The sequence below is a fragment of the Desmodus rotundus genome, chromosome 1 (genome assembly GCF_022682495.2).
Source record: "Desmodus rotundus isolate HL8 chromosome 1, HLdesRot8A.1, whole genome shotgun sequence".
In the NCBI taxonomy this organism is placed as follows: Eukaryota; Metazoa; Chordata; class Mammalia; order Chiroptera; family Phyllostomidae; genus Desmodus; species Desmodus rotundus.
The window spans coordinates 99066492-99083973 of record NC_071387.1 but is presented as its reverse complement, the minus strand read 5'-3'; the positions used below and the strand labels follow the sequence as shown (position 1 = coordinate 99083973).

Below are 17482 nucleotides of genomic sequence, written 5' to 3'. Positions count from 1 at the left end.
GAACGGCATCCTCAGGCCTTTTAGCCCACTTTTCCAAGCTAGCGTTGATTACTGACCAACGCTGGGATGGGGAAAAACTGTCCCGCGAGAACATGGAGCTCGCTGCGGGAGGGAACCGGCCGGGGAAATCTAGTCCTCCGAGCCGCACGAACGTTCCCGATCGTTTTCGGCTCTTTCCGGCCTCTCGTGGAGCTTCGGAGAGCCTCGGCGTCCGTCTGGCTCACCTCGGCTGTTTCCGCTTTCGGGCAGCAGCCGTTGTCCCGGCAACGCACAGCGGCGCTGTGGCCCTGGGGAGGTGAGAGCAGCCTAAGGAGAGGGTACCTGCGGGCCGAGGGTGAGGGGTCGGGGAAGTGAGAGGTCAGGGGGCCGGGAGCCTGGAGGATGGCGACGACGAAACGGGGTCGAGGCGGGGCTCGGGTGGTGCCGCGGCTGTGGGGCCGGGAGGAGGGCTACGACCAGGCGCAAGACCAGGTCCAGCGGCCTCCCAAGTTATTTCTTCCGGAAATCCGGTCTTGGCGGATCTCCAGCGGCCCCCAGCGGGTCAAGGCTGTGAAGCGACGGCCACCTCAGGCGCAGTTCAGGTCTTACTGAGGGCCGCATGGTCGTGCGAACCTCGGGGGAGCTGACCGGGTAGATTGGTGGGGGACGCTGGCACAGCGCTCGGTATCTCAGGGCGGGGAGAAACTAAGCAACCACCTTTCTCCCAGCCACACCGTCCCAACCAGCGATGGCTTTCCTTCCTGTACAAGAGATGTAGCTCCGACCCCGCCTGTCCCCAGGCCTGGTTCCTGTAGCCTGGAGGGTGAGACTTTACGAAGTGGCCACTAGGGCCAGACCTCCACCCCTGTCCGCTCAGCCCGTTTCTCCAATTCCTTCCGATTGCCTTGTGCAACATTTCCAAACAGTAAAGCAACTTAAATGAGCCTTAGTACCGGCGAACCCTTCAGTCGAATGATTCCCAAAAGTTGCTTTAATACAGGAGGTGGAGATGGATGATTGGAGCCAAGAGGAGTAAATTGATTAGAACAAATGAAACTTTTTTCTTTCCCCCAAAGTTTTTATATATTTACCAAATGCTTTTAATGTTCCAGTGACCCTGAGTTTGTTTTAAGGAAAGAAGTTAACTTGTTTCTGAACTGATGCCATTAGTAGTTGTTATTGGTAATGATTTTTTCCGTCATTTCTCCTTCGGTTTACTCTGGTAACTTTACTTTTGTAATTATGCAGGTGATACTTATTCACTGTAGGAAAATGTTAAAATTCAGGTGTAATGATAATCATACATTGTATAAAAAGGGACTCATTCTCCCTGGCCTGTAACCTTTTTTTTTTTTTTTTTTTTTTTTTTTTACAGCTAATAGAACATTAAGAACATCTTTCCTTGCTAAAAATTATCTTCATGTCTTATTGGGGGCCTGTTCTATGCAAGGCATTGTGCTGGGGCCTGAAGATGGTCCAGCAGTCTCCCACCCTGTGGGGCAGATGATCTGGTAGGGAGTGGAGGGTGGTGGATCAAGTACACATGCAGCGAGGGAGAAGTACGGGGTTCTATGGTGACACTGGGGAGAAGCACCAAACAACCCGGACGTTAAGTCCAAGAGCTCCCTGCACCCCGAGGAGGGGGGGGTGTGGGGAAGAGAGCCTCTGGAAAAGCCTCAGGCGGGAGGAAATAAGTAAGGGAAAGATGTGTCAGCATACATGCTTATTACAAAGCGATGTTTGAAGTAAAAAATACAGAGAAAATCAGGTTTAAATATTTCAAGTGCTATAATAATTTTTTCTCCATCATTACAACAAATTAGGTAACATTTCTCATTTTGTGGAGGAATATTTTCACAAGGTAAACTTGTTAAATATGAATATGAATTTCCCATAGTCCCGAATTTAGACACTTGGTTGGCTGCAACATGTTAAAACCCACTTCACCAGGTGTTTGTCTAGTGTGTTTTCATTTTTAATGGCTTTGTTTGGGGTTTTGCATGGGACTTTGTACTCAAAGAAATGGGAGCCCTGACTAATGTAGGTGTCCCCTAAGTCAGTGGTCCCAACCTTTCCGGCACCAGGGACCAGTTTCATGGAAGACAGGGGTGTGAGGGAGAGGGGACGAAGACAGGGGACGAGCTCAGGCAAGCTTCGCTTGCCTCCTGGTTCCTAACAAGCCATAGACCAGTACTGGTCTGTGGCCCAGGGACTGGGGACCCCTGCCCTAAGTGATGTGTGTGTGTGTGCAGGAGACCCGTAGATCCTGTCCTTCCCCTGGCTCCAGTTCCCACAACCCCACTGCTCCTCCAGCCAGTGCCTGGCTGCTCCCACAGGATCCCTGAATGGGTGCGGGGCAGTTTGTGGTGGTAAGAGCACAACTTCGAAAATTGTGCCTTTGTTTAGTGTTCAGGGTATGTACTCAAGAAGAAGAAGGCAAACATTTGAAATGTGACTGTTCATTTGTATCCACGTGCTTTCCAGCTTCTCTGAAGGAATTTCCTTCTCTGAATCCAAACCGGGCTTTTGCAACTTCCTCCGATACAATTATTTTATTACTCAGCCAATAGCATAGTCCATCCGCTACCATGATAGAGTGATAGAATGTTGCAGGTGTTGAATAATTTTTTTGCACTTTTTTTATTGTGGCTAAAAATGCATAATACAAAATTTATCATTTTAAGCATTTTAAGTATAAAGTTCAATGGCATTAAGTACATTCATCTTGGACAACCATCACCACCATCATCTCTAGAACTTCTTTCATCTTCCCCAACCGAAACCCTATGTACATTAAACAACCGCCCCCCCCAGCCCCATCAGGCACCAATCTACTCTCCGAATTTGACTATTGTGGGTACCTCATATAAGTAGAATCAGGCAAGTACATTATTTGTGCTTTTGTGTGTGGCTTATTTCACTCAGCATAATGTCTTCTAGGTTCATGCGTGCTGTAATGTGTCAGAATTTCATTCCTTTTCGTTATCCTTACCCAAGGACATGCTTATTGATTTTAGAGAGAGGGGAAGGGAGGGAGAGAGAGAGGGAGAGAGACATCAGTTGGTTGCTTCTCGTATGCATCCCTACCGGGGATTGAACCCACAACCTCGGCATGTGCCCCGACCAGGAATAGAACCAATGACCTTTCAGTTTGTGGGACGATGCTCCAACCAACTGAGCCACATCAGCCAGGGCAAAATTTCATTCCTTTTAAAAGCTGAATAATATTCCATTACATGAATATACAACACCGCATTTTGTTCCTTCATCCGTTGATAGGCATCTGGATTGGCTACTGTGCATAATGCTGCTACGTATATTTTGTACAGATACCTTTTCAAGTCCCTGCTTTTCTCAGTTCTTTGGAACTGGAATTGCTGAATCATGTAGAAATCCCATGTTTAATGTTTAAGGAATCACCGTATTGCTTTCCAATAGCAGCTGCAATCTTTTTCATGTCCACGTGTTCCAATTTCTCCACACCCCCTCCAATACTTCTTATTTTCTATTTTTCTAATAACAGCCATCATAATGGGTATGAAGTCACCCTACACATACTCTGTTCTCTACTAATTACTTCCCCAGACTGATCCAGGGGTATGGAAAATTAGGCAGAAGTCAGACTACCATTTCATTCACCATCCAACCCCCACCCCCGAAGGTACAGTATACACATATTTTCCAGGAACGAAAGGAAGGAAAGGAGAGAGGGTGGGATGGAAGGAGGGAAGGAAAGAAAGAAGGAAGTTAACTTCCTGTAACTAATGAAGTTCAACTTCTCTGCAGTTGCTGTGGGTTCGTTTTCTTGACTCTGACAGAGGGACCCTTTTGCCTTCTACAGCCTGAGAGTCGGAGGTGAAGAGAGCCTTGGTTTTCAAGCTTTCTCAGAAATTGAGTGCTAGGTTTTTCTGTGTATGCATTCTCTTCAGTGAAACAGTTTGCTTTCATTTCATTTGAAAATGTTTTTCTTTTTTCAAAAAAAAAGATTTATTTTAGAGAGAGGAAGGGAGGGAGAAAGAGAGGGAGAGAAACATCAATGTGTGGTTGCCTCTCTCATGCCCCCCACTGGGGACCTGGCCCACAACCCAGGCATGCGCCCTGACTGAGAATCAAACCAGCGACCCCCCTGGTTTGCAGGCCTGCACTCAATCCACTGAGCCACACCAGCCAGGGCTGAAAATGTTTTTCTTAAAGGGGACTATAGAAATATAAATTGTCCTTATTACGATTGGAGTAAAAATCATCGAGGATTACTTAGTCCAGGCGGCAGGGCTTTTCTCTGCTGTTTTGATGGCAAGAAGTTTTACTGTTTTCCTTCACGCTCTGGATCATTGCAAGTCCGATCCCTTGCTTTTAATTGCACGTTTTTTCCTGTTCACAACCTTTTCCACATGAAATTGCCTGAAATCAATATGAAGCGGCATTTATAAGTTGCTGAATGTCTTACGAATACAGGTTTGTGATGCTTTTCTTTCCTCATTCTGTACACAGTCGTTTTGTCCAAAACCAAAGGGCTTGGTGGTTTTCCCCTGCAGGTTTCAGCCCTGACTAGTCTGAGTTTCATCATGGCCCTCTACGTTGACTACCGAATAGAAGCCCCAGACTCAGCTGGGTCTCCTTCCCACATCAGCTGGCACCCTGTTCATCCATTCCTGGCAGTCGCCGCCATGGGTGCAACCTCAGGAGGCAGCGTGGATATATACCTGGAGCAAGTAAGTACCAAGAAGCAAAGACTGTGACTTCGTTAGCTTCTGGCTCTCTTCTCTTTTATTCTGTGTGTGTGTGTGTGTATGGGGGAGGGGAGGGGGCGTAAGGGTTATGGTTTGGGGTGTAGGTGAGTGGGGCAGGGAGATGGCGGTGTGTAGGATGTGTGTGGGGTATGATGTACGTGTGTGTGTGTGTGTGTGTGAGTTCTCTCTGAGGTCTTAACTCCCACTATTATAAAAGCCTTATTATGTGGATGATTCTTTTACCTCTGCAGTTTAGGTTTGGGGACATATTTAGAAATGTTTAAGACAGAATCTACAGTCAGTTCACAATCACTGACCAGAAGTGGCCCCTTGGCATCGTCTGTCCATCCTGATCAAGCCTCCTGGCAGCTCACGTTAGCCATTTATTTATTTATTTATTTCATAATGTGCTGACTTTCTGAATACATTAAAAAGGATAAATAGTCCTTTCAATGCAGAGGAAAAGGACAGACATTACTCTAGCACAGAGTGTTAGCCATTTAAAAGTATTAGTTTTCTGTAGATGCCATCACAAATGACAGCAAACTGGGTAGCTTAAAACAACCGAAATGTATTCTTTCCCAGTTTTTGAGGTCAGGTGTCTGAAATGAGGGAGTGGGCAGGGCCTCACTCTCTGAAGGCTAGCGGGAGGATCTTCCAGGTTTGTCTTTGCTTCTGGTCACTAGCAGTTCTGGTGTCCTTGGTTTGTCCCTGCACCACTCCAGTCTCTTCCCCTGTCATCGTAGGGTTGTCTCCTCTGCGTGTCTCCTCTTCTATTAAGGACACAGGCATACTGGGTTAGGCCCACCCTAATGACTTTATCTAAACTGGACCCTCTGCAAAGGTCCTGGTTTTAAGTAAGGGCATATTGCAAGTAACAGTTGTTGGGACTTCAGCACATCTTTGTGGGAATTTTCACAATTCATCCTGTTACAGAACAGACCTGGGGAGGTGGTGAATGATATACTATTACCAAAAGGACCCCCCCTTTTTCTCCGAGGGTTCCCCCCCACCTACTAGGTTCGCCTTGCCCGCCACCTGAGGAAAGACGTCTCTCAATGCCAGGGATTGGTGAAAAGGAAAGGAATTATTTATTTAAAAGTTACACAGACTTAGAGTAATGACTTAATGTCTTCATTAAAATACTGAAGTTCTTTAGAATACCCACAGACGCACACAGTCCTTCCTTTTCCCTCTGCCCTCCGGGGCACCGGATCTCAGGGAAAGAAGTAGAAGTCCGTGGTTCAGGCAGCCCCTCGGTTCCGGCACCATCACCTGTGTCGCCGCTGTGATCTCCAGTTAATCCAGAGCCATGTGGCACCTTCTCATGGCCCACCAGCAGGAGTCCTTTCTCCCCTTTTCTTCCAGGCAAAGTCTCTCCTACTGCCTAAGTCATGTGGCAAAAGGGAGCACCCCAAAGCCATGTGGTCCTGACTCTTGTCCAAGCTGTGGGGTCCCCATTCTGCCAAAGCTGCATGGTCCTCTCTGGTAGGGCTGCTGCCTTGGGTTTATATCCCCAAGCCAATCTTCCTCTGCAGCCCCATTTCTGACTCCTCCAGCATCCCCGTATTCTTCCAGCTTTACTGGGCTGCCATAGTAAGTCTGGGCAGGTGTGGCCTCGTGGCGTGGAGCCAATCATCTCCAAGCTCTCACTCAGGCGCTGTAACCAGAGGGAGTTGCTTCCCAGTTACATCCCGGGTAGAAATCACTCCCATCCCCCTGTCTCAAAGCCTGGCCACAGCTATTTAACATATCCATGAAACCAGTTAAAGGTTATAGATATGTTAAATGACCATGCCAGGGGTTAGCTGCACAACTGTTGTTGTACAAAACAGCTCTCAATGGCCCTGCTCCGTGTGTCCCATCCTCAAGCTCATACTGGTTGGGGTGAGGACATCATATATATATTTTTCTCTAATATTTCCTGAACACCCTGAGTTTGGACCCCATTACAAATCCCTATTTGGGGCCCCCCTTGGCTGCACCCTGTTACAAACCCAGAGCACAAATTTTCTAGGTGCTCCTCAAACTTTCAATACCCCCCACCAAAATTCTCAGTGCACAACACACCTCATGCTTCACCTAGAAAATCAGATTTCCCTTCCCGCCTACTTCTCAGCCCTGTGCAGTCTCACCGCCAACCCAGATACTTCACCCAAGCAGCCAGAGTCAGCAGCGATGTCTGCATAGCTCTGCGTGCTTTGGGGTCCTGTCTTATGTCCCTCCTCCACACTGCTCCACACTCTTGTGAAGTTCTGTGGGAAACACGCCGTGGAACTTGCAGGGGCTTTCCTTTACCCTGCCGCCTTCATCTAGCCTCTCTCTCATCCCAACCCGCCAATATTGTGGGCATGCCTGGAGCTTGTCTAGACCGCCTCTCCCTCTGTTTCCTCCCTCCTCCTGTGACTGTCACTGTCTATCCATGAACGACTTAGAAACCTGTATCTCCAGCCTACAAGGAACCCCTGAAATACGGACTTAGAAATCCAGCGGTCCTCAGGACATCTGGATGTTTGACACAGACCTCAAACTTCACAAGGCCAAACCAAACTGAACTTTGCCCCACTGTCCTCTGCCCCACACTTACCTTTGGAGGCCGAGTGTTCTCCATCTTGATGCCCAGGACAGGGACCTGGGAATGGTGGTGATACTTCCTCCCCGCCTTATAATCCATGGCCCAGTTCTCCTGGTTTACCCCGGAGCCTCTGGCAAACTAAGCACAGTTTGCTCACCACAGCACCTGTGTCCTGAGCGTCCTCCCCATCCCCTTTCCCCACACCGGGCAGAGCCGTCTTTTGGACTCATATCTGCAATCTGCCACTATTCCCCCTTCCCCACCACCAAATTGCTCTTTGGGCGAGGACGGAAATGCCCGATGTGGCCCCCAGTGCCCCAAGGCCTGGCTCTCGTGCCTCACATGGCGCTCCTCCTTCTGTGCTACACACGCGTCTGGCCTCCCGGGGCCTCCCAGCACTGCACATGCCGTGCCCTCTGCACAAGGGGGCCCCCCTTCATCTGTTTGCTTGATTACTACATCAGTCCTCCAGATGAAAGTGGCTCAGTGACACTTCCTGAGGAAGTCCTTCCCTACCGCCCCCCACACTAGGGCAGAACCTCTTGGTGTCTCACCTGCCTCGTCGCTGGAGGTCTCATCTGTGACACTTGTCACTCTCTCGCCCTTCCACAGATGGAAGCTCAGCCAGGGCCCCCATCTGCTCTCGTGTTTGTCCAGCCCCAGCATCCAGCGCAGTGTCGCCCAGCTTCTTTGGAGTAGGTTCCTCCCTTCTAGGAGTCAGAGAACTCTCCGATATGTAGTATAAAATTTTCTTTAGAATAAATATTAAATTCCAAAATAATAGCAATTTCAGAAAAAATTTTAAAATTTAGAAAATTTAAAAACAGTATTACAAAGCAAAGCACACTTCTTGTGTTTCCAATTGGTACAAGGGGGACTTTAGGGTTTCTAAACAGTTATTAGATGATAATGAGGTCACAGGTGTAGCAGGCTTAACGAGATTACTAGAAAGAGTCTGGTAGGAGTACTGCGAACGAATGAAATCAATCTCTGAAAACACACATGTTTATGTCCTAGACCTGTTTTCCTTAGAAAATGTAGGAAGTTCAAGAGCATGCAAGTGTGTATCCCATTAGCTATCAGAGCCATAACGTCATCAGGCATCACAGAGCCTCTGGGAAACCCCACCGTACACTGGTGAGAAAATGGAAGTAACTGGGCAAATAACTCCTGAGTGTCATTCTGAAAATAACTGGCCGTGCAGACCCTGAAAGGCTTTGGGAGTCATCTGACCGCACTTTGAGAACCTTGGGTCAACAAACTTCACCTGCCCTCCCACTGGTTTTTAAATAAAGTTTTATTGGAATTCATTAAAACACTAGCAGCTGAGAGTAGCCACTGAGCAGCTGAGAGTACGTCATACTCCTTGATACACTGGTCAGTATGGTCTGTAGTGTTAATCTTATGCTTTCATAGCTCAGCTGGGGTAAGAGTGGTGTTTCTATGAAAATCAGATAAAACAGTTCCTTAATAAACAGCTCTTTATGTCTTGTAGCTGGTGTCCATTCCATTGATTACCCAGAAATGCTTTGCGCAGCTGCCACTCTCTGTAATACGGGATTCACCTCTTGTCTGTCACAGGGTGAGCGTGTGCCTGATACACACATTGAGAGGTCATACCAGGTCACTTCTGTGTGCTGGCACCCGACGCGGCTGGTACTGGCTGTGGGATGGGAGACCGGAGAAGTGATTATGTTTAATAAGCAGGACAAGGAGCAGCATGCGGTCCCCCCAGCGCACACCGCAGACATCACTGTCCTCAGTTGGAGCACCAACGGAAACTGCCTCCTGTCGGGGGACAGGGTAAGCAGACACCTGGTGACACTGGTTTGGGATCTCAACATTTCCTTGTTTGTACCCTTGGGGACACACTGGGAAAGGTGTTAAAGACCAAATCATTTGAAATGTGTGCTTGCCAAATTCAGTTGATCTTGTCAGGTGTCATGGCGGATTTTGTTTTATGTTGGGAGCAAGGTTTGAAAATTTATTCTACCGTCCCACTCTATGGGAGGTCTATCATTCTTATTTTTATTTTTATTTTTTTACATTATATTTTATTGTTTAGGCTGTTACAATTGTCCCAACTTTTCCCCTTTTGCCCTCCATGACCCAGATGCCTCTCCTCAGGCAATCAACACACTGTTGCCCATGTCCATGGGTCCTGCGTATATGTTCTTTGTCTACTGTATTCCCTATGCTGTACATTACATCCCCATGACTATTCTGTAACTACCAATTTGTACTTCTTTTTTTTAATGTATTTTATGGATTAGGCTATTACACTTGTCCCATTCCCCCCCTTTATTCCCCTCTGCCCTGCACACCCCCTCCCACCCACATTCCCCCACTTTAGTTCATGTCCATGGGTCGTACACATATGATTTTTGGCTTCTACATTTCCTATATGATTCTTATCCTCCCCCTGTCTATTTTCTACCTACCATTTATGCTGCTTATTCTCTGTACCTTTTCCCCCTCTCTCCCCCTCCCACTCCCCTATTGATAACCCTCCATGTGATCTCCATTTCTGTGATTCTGTTCCTGTTCTAGTTGTTTGCTTAGTTTGTTTTTAGGTTTGGTTGTTAATAACTGAGTTTGTTGTCCTTTTACTGTTCATATTTTTTATCTTCTTTTTCTTAGATAAGTCACTTCATCATTTCATATAATAAGGGCTTGGTGATGATGAACTCCTTTAACTTGACCTTGTCTGGGAAGCACTTTATTTGCCCTTCCATTCTAAATGATAGCTTTGCTGGACACAGTAATCTTGGATGTAGGTCCTTGCCTTTCATGACTTGGAATACTTCTTGCCATCCCCTTCTTGGCTGCAAGGTTTCTTTTGAGAAAACAGCTGACAGTCTTATGGGAACTCCTTTGTAGGTAACTGTCTCCTTTTCTCTTGCTACTTTTAAGATTCCTTATCTTTAATCTTGGCTAACGTGATTATGATGTGCTTTGATGTGTGCTTCCTTGGGTCCAACCTCTTTGGGACTCTCTGAGCTTCCTGGACTTCCTGAAAGTCTATTTCCTTTGCCAGATTGGGGAAGTTCTCCTTCATTATGTTTTCAAATAAGTTTTCTATTTCTTGGTCTTCCTGTTCTCCTTCTGGCTCTCCTATGATTTAGATGTTGGAATGTTTAAAGATGTCCTGGAGGTTCCTAAGCCTCTTCTTATTTTTTGAATTCTTGTTTCTTCATTCTGTTCTGGCTGAATGTTTATTTCTTCCTTCTGGTCCACACTGTTGATTTGAGTCCCAGTTTCCTTCCCTTCACTGTTGGTTCCCTGTACATTTTCCTTTATTTCACATAATGCAACCTTCATTGCTGCCTGGGTCTTTTTTATGCTGTTGAAGTACTCAGTGAGTTCCTGGAGCATCCTGATAACCAGTGTTTTGAACTGTGCATCTGATAGGTTGGCTATCCCTTTGTCGCTTAGTTGTATTTTTTCTGGAGCTTTGAACTGTTCTTTCATTTGGGCCTTTTTTTTTTTTTTCCTCGGCTTGCCTGTTAGGTAGTAAGGGGCGGAGCCTTAGATGTTCGCCAGGGCAGGGCAACCCTTGTCCTTGAGTTGTGACGCTGTATATGGGGGAGGGGTCCCAGAGGGAACAATGCTGCTTGCTCCACTCTCTGCCAGTTTTCAGTCACTTCCCCGGCTACCCACAATCAAATTGGGCCCTTCTGGTGGTCATTCCCAGGTGGGTGGGCTTGTGTACGTTCTAGGCCCCTGTGGGTCTCTCCAGTGAACTCTCCTGAGAGGCTGGGAGTTTCACCTGCTGCCGCCTCAACCCCCACAGGAGTTTTCAGTCAGAGGTTTGAGGCTTTATTTCCCCAAGCTGGAGCCCTGGGTTGCACGTGGTCTGTCTCGCTCCCCAGTTGTTCCTCCCAGTTTATCTGCACACAAATGTGGCACTGCCCAGTCTGCGAGCCACCGCCTCGCCTGGTCCTCCAGCTGCTGCCTTGCCACGAGTCCTCTCTGACCAGCTGTCCACCTCCACCTCTCCTGCCGGTCTGGATGAATGTTTCTTCTTTAACTCCTTGGTTGTTGGACTGCCATACAGTTTGATTTTCTGTCAGTTATGGTTGTTTTTTGTTTTTAAATTTGTCGTTGTCCTTCTTTTGGTTGTGCGAGGAGGCACAGTGTGTCTACCTATGCCTCCATCTTGGCCGGAAGTCCGTGATGTCTATCATTTTTAAAATGAACTTTTCTAGGTAAGTATATTCATAAAGATGGGGTGAGTGACTCAGGTACTGTCACTTTTATGGCACCACTACATTACCAGCTTCCCTGAGCATACTCGTTCATTGCCTAGGAGTCCCTGATCCTGATTGTCTAGCTCAGGGGTTTTTAACCTGCTTGACTTGCCCCTCAGGACAGTGGGGGAGGGCCAGAGATACTGCTGAACCACCTACAAAGCCAGGACAGACCCCACAATAGGGAATTATTCCACACAAAATGTCAACAGTGCTCAGGTTGAGAAACCCTGGTCTAGACCTAATTTCATTCACAAATGTACAGCAGAAATTGTACAGTGTGTTCATTTATTACATGTTTCAGGTAATACACTTACATGGTTCAAAATTCAAAGGGCGAGAAATGGTATGTACCTGAAAAGTCTCTCCACCCACGCCCGTCAGCTTCCCCTCTCTACTCTCTGGCATCCACAGCTTCTCGAAGTCCCTCCAGAGTCTCTGCAGGTACACACAGGCACGTAAAAATGCATTCTCTCCCCAGTTGCCTGTTTTGCAATATTTCAAATTTTAGAGGAATTAAGAGTACAAGGAACACCTGTATACCTTTTACATAAATTCACTAGTTATTAACAGTTTGACACATGTGCTCTCTCTCTTTGTGTATATATTTTCGCTGATTATTTGAGAGTTTGTCACGGATCTCGTAGTTCACCCACCCCTAGATACTGAGGCACTGGTCCCTAGGAATGAGGACATTCTCCTACATAACCGCACTACACCCGTGTGTAGTTAACTCAGGAGAGTGAACAGTGATGCAGCACTAGCACCCAGTGTGCAGCCCCCGTGACAGGTTTCCCAGTCGTCCCAGGAATGTCCTTTATAGCTAACTTTGTCCTATCCAGAATCCAGGCAAGGCCATGCATTGGGTTTGGCTGTCATTTCTCTGTAGTCCCCTTCAATCAAGGACAGTTCTCCAGGCTTCTCTCTCTTGTTTTCTTTTTTGATCTTTCATGACATTGACCTTTTTAGGAGTCCAGACTAGTTACTGTGTAGAATATCCCTCAGTTTAGATTTGTTTGCTTTTCTCTTTAGATTAAACACATTTGGGTGGAGATATCACACAGAGGATCCTGCCTCCTTATTGTCCTCTCACGTAAGCAATAGTGCACGCTTCTGTTCTGTCCCTGCCCCTTTCATTTTACGCTGTGTCTTGCAGATCGCTCCATGTTGGTACACAGTGAGCTTCCTTCTCTTTTATCCTGTCCTGTATATGAATGTACTGCGATTTACCTCACCAGCCCCTGCTGAGACACATTTCAGTGGTTTCCAGTCTCGCTAAACAGAGAATGACGCAGTGGCGAACCTCGTGCTTTTGTCATTTCACACATGTGGAGTTTAGAGAAATTCCTAGAAGTGGGGTGGCCGAGTCTTAGGGCATGTGTGTTCGTGGTTTGGTGGGTGCTCCCAAACACCCCACCATGGGACGTGTATCAGTTCACACCAAACCACCAGCACGTGCTTTCTCACAAAGTGTTGTGTCCAGATTCAAAATTTTGTCATCTGGTTTGCATTTCTCTTGCTATTGACGAGGAATATCACAAGGACCATTGACATTTTCTGTTCTAGTCTTATCAGTCACCCATTCTTTTGTCAGTTCTTTTTCTCTGGTTGATTTTTCTTCTGTTTTTCTATTCAATTCCCACCTAATGACATTGCCCAGATTCTGACTCCCTTGGTGATCTTTTCCTCCTTCCTGCTGCGGAATGCCCTGCAAATCCCCTGTGAGAGTAAAGGGATTCAAGATCATTGAATTTCATTGTTCGCATTTGACTGTATTGTATAACAATCAACAAAGCAGATTAACTCAGGCGTGAAACTAAACTCAGATATGTTCTGAGCAAGTCCTAAGGGTCAAAATATTTAAGAACAGAAATATCTAATCCTTCTAAGAAAATCTAGACTATGCTGGTCTTAATTTAATAATGGGCTCAACTAGGAAGAGAAGTAATAATAAACGAATAAGCACTTGGAATGCTGTACCGCTGAGTGCCCAGGCGTGGCTGAGGGTCTTCTCAGCTCTTCCACCAAAGAGCTTCCTTTAGTTAGGGTGGTTACCAGTGAAACAAACCCAGACTAGCAGAAGCCAGAAGATGCACTGAATCTGAGGCCATCAGTCTCCCAGGGCCTCTAGCGACCGGAGCACAGCTGACTTCAGGACTGTCTGGAACCAAGAGGGAGGTGCTGACAGACCCACCTGTCTGCCGGCTCTGAGCTTTTCCATGGACTGTCCTACCGCAGTTCTCTCTCTCTGACCCATTAGATCCATCTCTAGCTGATGAGAACGAGGGAAACCACCTGCTCTAGTTTCAGCTCCCATCCAGAGACCTGTCCCTCCTCCTCCTCTCTCAAATTCAGCCCAGGTCAAGTGCCCACATGTGCAGTAGTCAGCGGCGGCCAGGGAGGTAGGGAGGTCCCTAGAAAAGGGACACTGGGCAGATGTTCTGTGAAGTAACCATTAGCAGTTACGTGAGTAAGAAGTGAGGAGAATGAGCCCTGGTCACACAGACGAGGTCTTGTTTGCCCACGTGCTTTCTCAGAGCCCAGTGTAGGATCCAGTAAATTCACACACGACCAAGGGCAGGTCAGTTCTTACTGTCATGATAAACTATTAGAAAACCTGGAAGGATGGCCCGTACTTTGAACTGGCGATATGTTGACATTTGCATCTAGAACATTCTTAACTTCACATCAGTTCCTCAATTCATTAAACTCACTCTTCAAAAATAGGACTAATTTCTCACATTAGGGGTAACTTTTTTTTAGAACCTTGCTGCATAAAATTACGTGAATGAAGTAACTTGGAAGGAATGACAGTGAAGAAAAAGCTCTGAACACAAAGAATTGCCCTGCAGGAGTAGTGAGGGGTGCAAAAACGTTTAGAATCGGATGGGGAACAAGACTGCCACAAAGGAGATGGGACATCTCAGAGTTCGCCTCTCAATCCGAACTTTGTGTTGCATTTCCAGCTGAAGGAAATAGGTTCGTTAGCCAGAACCTGAGACCAAGCACGTCTGACTCACCGCAACCTTGGGAGTTCGTGGAAGTTTAGCGTGCGACCGTATTGGGCTGCTTGTGTCCTTCTGTCAAAACAAGGCCTGCACGATGGCATGAGATCACTGCTCCTGGGGTACGAGGGCTCCGCACAACTTCTTCCTGAAAACACAGCCCAGAAGCCTGGACACGCTCGTATGTCCTGGTTGGATTGCCAGTTAGAAGCTTTGTGTGCTAACAAAGATCTCTATAAAGTCAATTATTATGTTAAAAAAATCAGCACTGGATGATTGCACTTGAAGGGCAGAGCAGAGAGACATTTCTACAGATGTTTTGTACGCATAAAACGCCATCAGACACACGGGGTCCCACCGGATGGCTCTCCAGGGAGGAGGCTGGGTGGCAGGGAAGGGAAACATTTTCATTTTCCAGCCGTGTCTTTTTCACTATGCAAGCATCATTTTGAAAAGAATTACTAAATACAGCCCTGGCTGGTGTGGCTCAGTGGATTGAGCGCAGGCTGCAAACCAAAGGGTTGCCAGTTCAATATCCAGTCAGGGCACATGCTTGGGTTGCTGGGCCAGGTCCCCAGTGGGGGCCACATGAGAGGCAACCATACATTGATATTTCTCTCTCTTTCTCCCTCCCTTCCCCTCTCTCTGAAAATAAGTGAATAAAATCTTTAAAAAAAAAGAATTACTAAGTACAAAGGAACCAATAATGATTTTATTCTTCATAAAGCTGGAAAAGTCAAAAAGAATTAGCTTGATGATATATACTATTCATATTGTATATATGTGTATGTACTGATGTTATTTACTGTTTTCAATCTTACATAACTTTTCTTAGAGATTTACTGTGTAAGTTGCTTTTAAAGCCAGCCTTATTGGAAAATCATATTCCCATATACAATAAAGCAGTGTTACCCAGCATGTGGGGTATTGGAATCAGTGCTGTTTGAACGCAGGCTGGGAGGAAGAGCGCACTGTGCGCCAAAATGTTCACCGACCTTGAGCAGGAAACGCCTTGAGAAGTGCCGGGCATCAGAGCAAATGGCCTTTGCAGACGGATTCAGATGGAAATACTGCCGTTTGGCAAAGCTTAGCTCTCATCCCTGGTCGTGGAGCCTCCTGGACCCGTTGCAGGGAGTTGTCTCCTCCCTGCTGCCTTGAAATAAACAAGCTGTTAATTTGAGACTTTGATGGTTTTGAAATTGAACACATAGTGCAACTAATGCCCAGATCCAGGATTCTATTGGTTTCCTCCACTATGAGGAACCAGGGCTCCTTGATAGCTGATTCTGGGATTGGAGCAGGACAGTGAGTCCAGAGAATCTGTAGTGACAGGAAGTAAGCAAGTACCTGCAAACCCACAACGATCGAGTGTGGATCTAGTCAAAAGAGCTCCCAATGGCTGAAGCTGGAAAAATTGAAGCAAAAGAGTAGTATTGGATTATATCCCAAAGTAGAAAAAAGTATCCGTGGGTCCATACAGATAGAAACCTATGACTGAATAAATGATAGTGAAGAAGAAGGGAATCTCCTGTGCTGAAGAATCCTAAATTATTCATGTAGATTCTCCGTGCTCAAGGAGGTGAGACATAACTCCCCCTCCCCTGGGGAGTTACAGAATGGAAAGGGGGAGGGAAGAAGACCTGAGCAGTGGAGACGCCTTACAAACATGACTCAGCCAGAAGATCGGGTCCGTATCACAGAGATAATCGTGTCGATGGCATGGACCCCTGATTTGATGTGATGTGAAGAGCCCTATATATCTTTGATCTTCTCCCCAAACCCATAGCCCCAGTCAACGATGAGGAAAATGGACAAGTCTCAGTGGAGGGACGTTCTACAAAATCCCTTAATAGACCCGCAACGGTCAAGACCATCAAAACCAGGAGAGACTGAGACACGGTGTCAGCTGAGAGGAGCCAAAGGAGACGTGATGAGCAGATGTCACGTGGGTCCTGATGGGACCCTGGGACAGGAAGAGGGCATTAGGGAGGAACTGAGGAAATGTGAATGAAGACTGGTACATACAATGTACCAATATTGGCTTATTCTGAGAATTGCAACATAAGATCTAATAATAGGAGAGACTCTAATAATAGGTGGGGGTATGGGATTTCTCAGAACCGTTTTCACAACTTTTCCATAAATCTGAATCTATTTTAAAATTAAAAGTTTGTTTTAACAACTGAAAATGTGACGGTGGTTATCTCCAGATAGTAAGGGTTAGAGGCACCAAGAAGAGTTTCTGGCCTTCATTGAACACTTTGGAATTGTTTGTATTTTTCACAGTACACGTGTAGTATTGTTATTATTTTTTTAAAAAAGGAATAAGTGCAAGTTCTATTGCAGTGTAAGTCTTGCCTCCCACCTGTCACTCACTAAGAATGTGTTTCCTCCGCACGGGGTGTTGGATTTTCCAGCTCGGTGTCCTGCTCTTGTGGCGGTTGGATCAAAGGGGCCGAGTACAGGGGACACCCCTGCTGAAACAGGAGTACGGAAAACACCTGACTCACTGCATCTTCCGGCTCCCTCCTCCTGGCGAGTAAGTATGAGCTTACAGGGTGGCCTTGAGTTTAAACCCTTGGGGGCGGGGGTGGGCTGAGCTATGGCACCTCCTGACACTGGAGGGGTCACAGCAATGAGCCACTCTCAGCACATCCGTAATGACAGCACCTTCCTATGAGGAGCAGCAAGAAATCTGGCTTCCTCGGTCACGTTTGCTTTCAGGGACCTTGTTCAGCTGGCAAAGGCAGCTGTGAGTGGTGATGAGAAAGCCCTGGACATGTTTAACTGGAGGAAAAGCGGCTTTGGAAGTTTCTTGAAAATGGGATCTCAGGAGGGACTGTCATTCTTTGTCAGCTTGATAGATGGTAAGAAACTTAGTTTGAAATTCTGGGACCCTGAATTTTAGGGGTGTCTAGTAAGGATTTTAAACAAATAGATGGT

At 46.6% G+C, this 17482-nt stretch overlaps 1 protein-coding gene and 1 non-coding gene across 4 annotated transcripts in view; one reads left to right on the top strand and one right to left on the bottom strand.

The window, feature by feature from the left end:
* Positions 1–221: 221 nt before the first annotated feature.
* The window catches only part of IFT140 (intraflagellar transport 140), a 94769-nt gene continuing 77508 nt past the window's right edge, over positions 222–17482 (top strand). For 2 of the 3 annotated variants that reach the window (XM_024553169.4, XM_071221985.1), the window contains exons 1-5: positions 222–295; positions 4515–4691; positions 8866–9087; positions 16957–17078; positions 17264–17406. In XM_024553169.4, coding sequence (XP_024408937.2) covers positions 4545–4691; positions 8866–9087; positions 16957–17078; positions 17264–17406 — 634 coding nt within the window. In that variant the 5' untranslated portion in view covers positions 222–295; positions 4515–4544. Of the gene's footprint in view, positions 296–620; positions 803–4514; positions 4692–8865; positions 9088–16956; positions 17079–17263; positions 17407–17482 lie in introns of those variants that run through there. The other variant, XM_071221986.1, reaches the window with a different exon arrangement.
* LOC112298519 (small nucleolar RNA SNORA22) lies at positions 5113–5234 on the bottom strand. Its single transcript, XR_002974158.2, has one exon. It is a non-coding gene; the product is annotated as a small nucleolar RNA SNORA22 (small nucleolar RNA).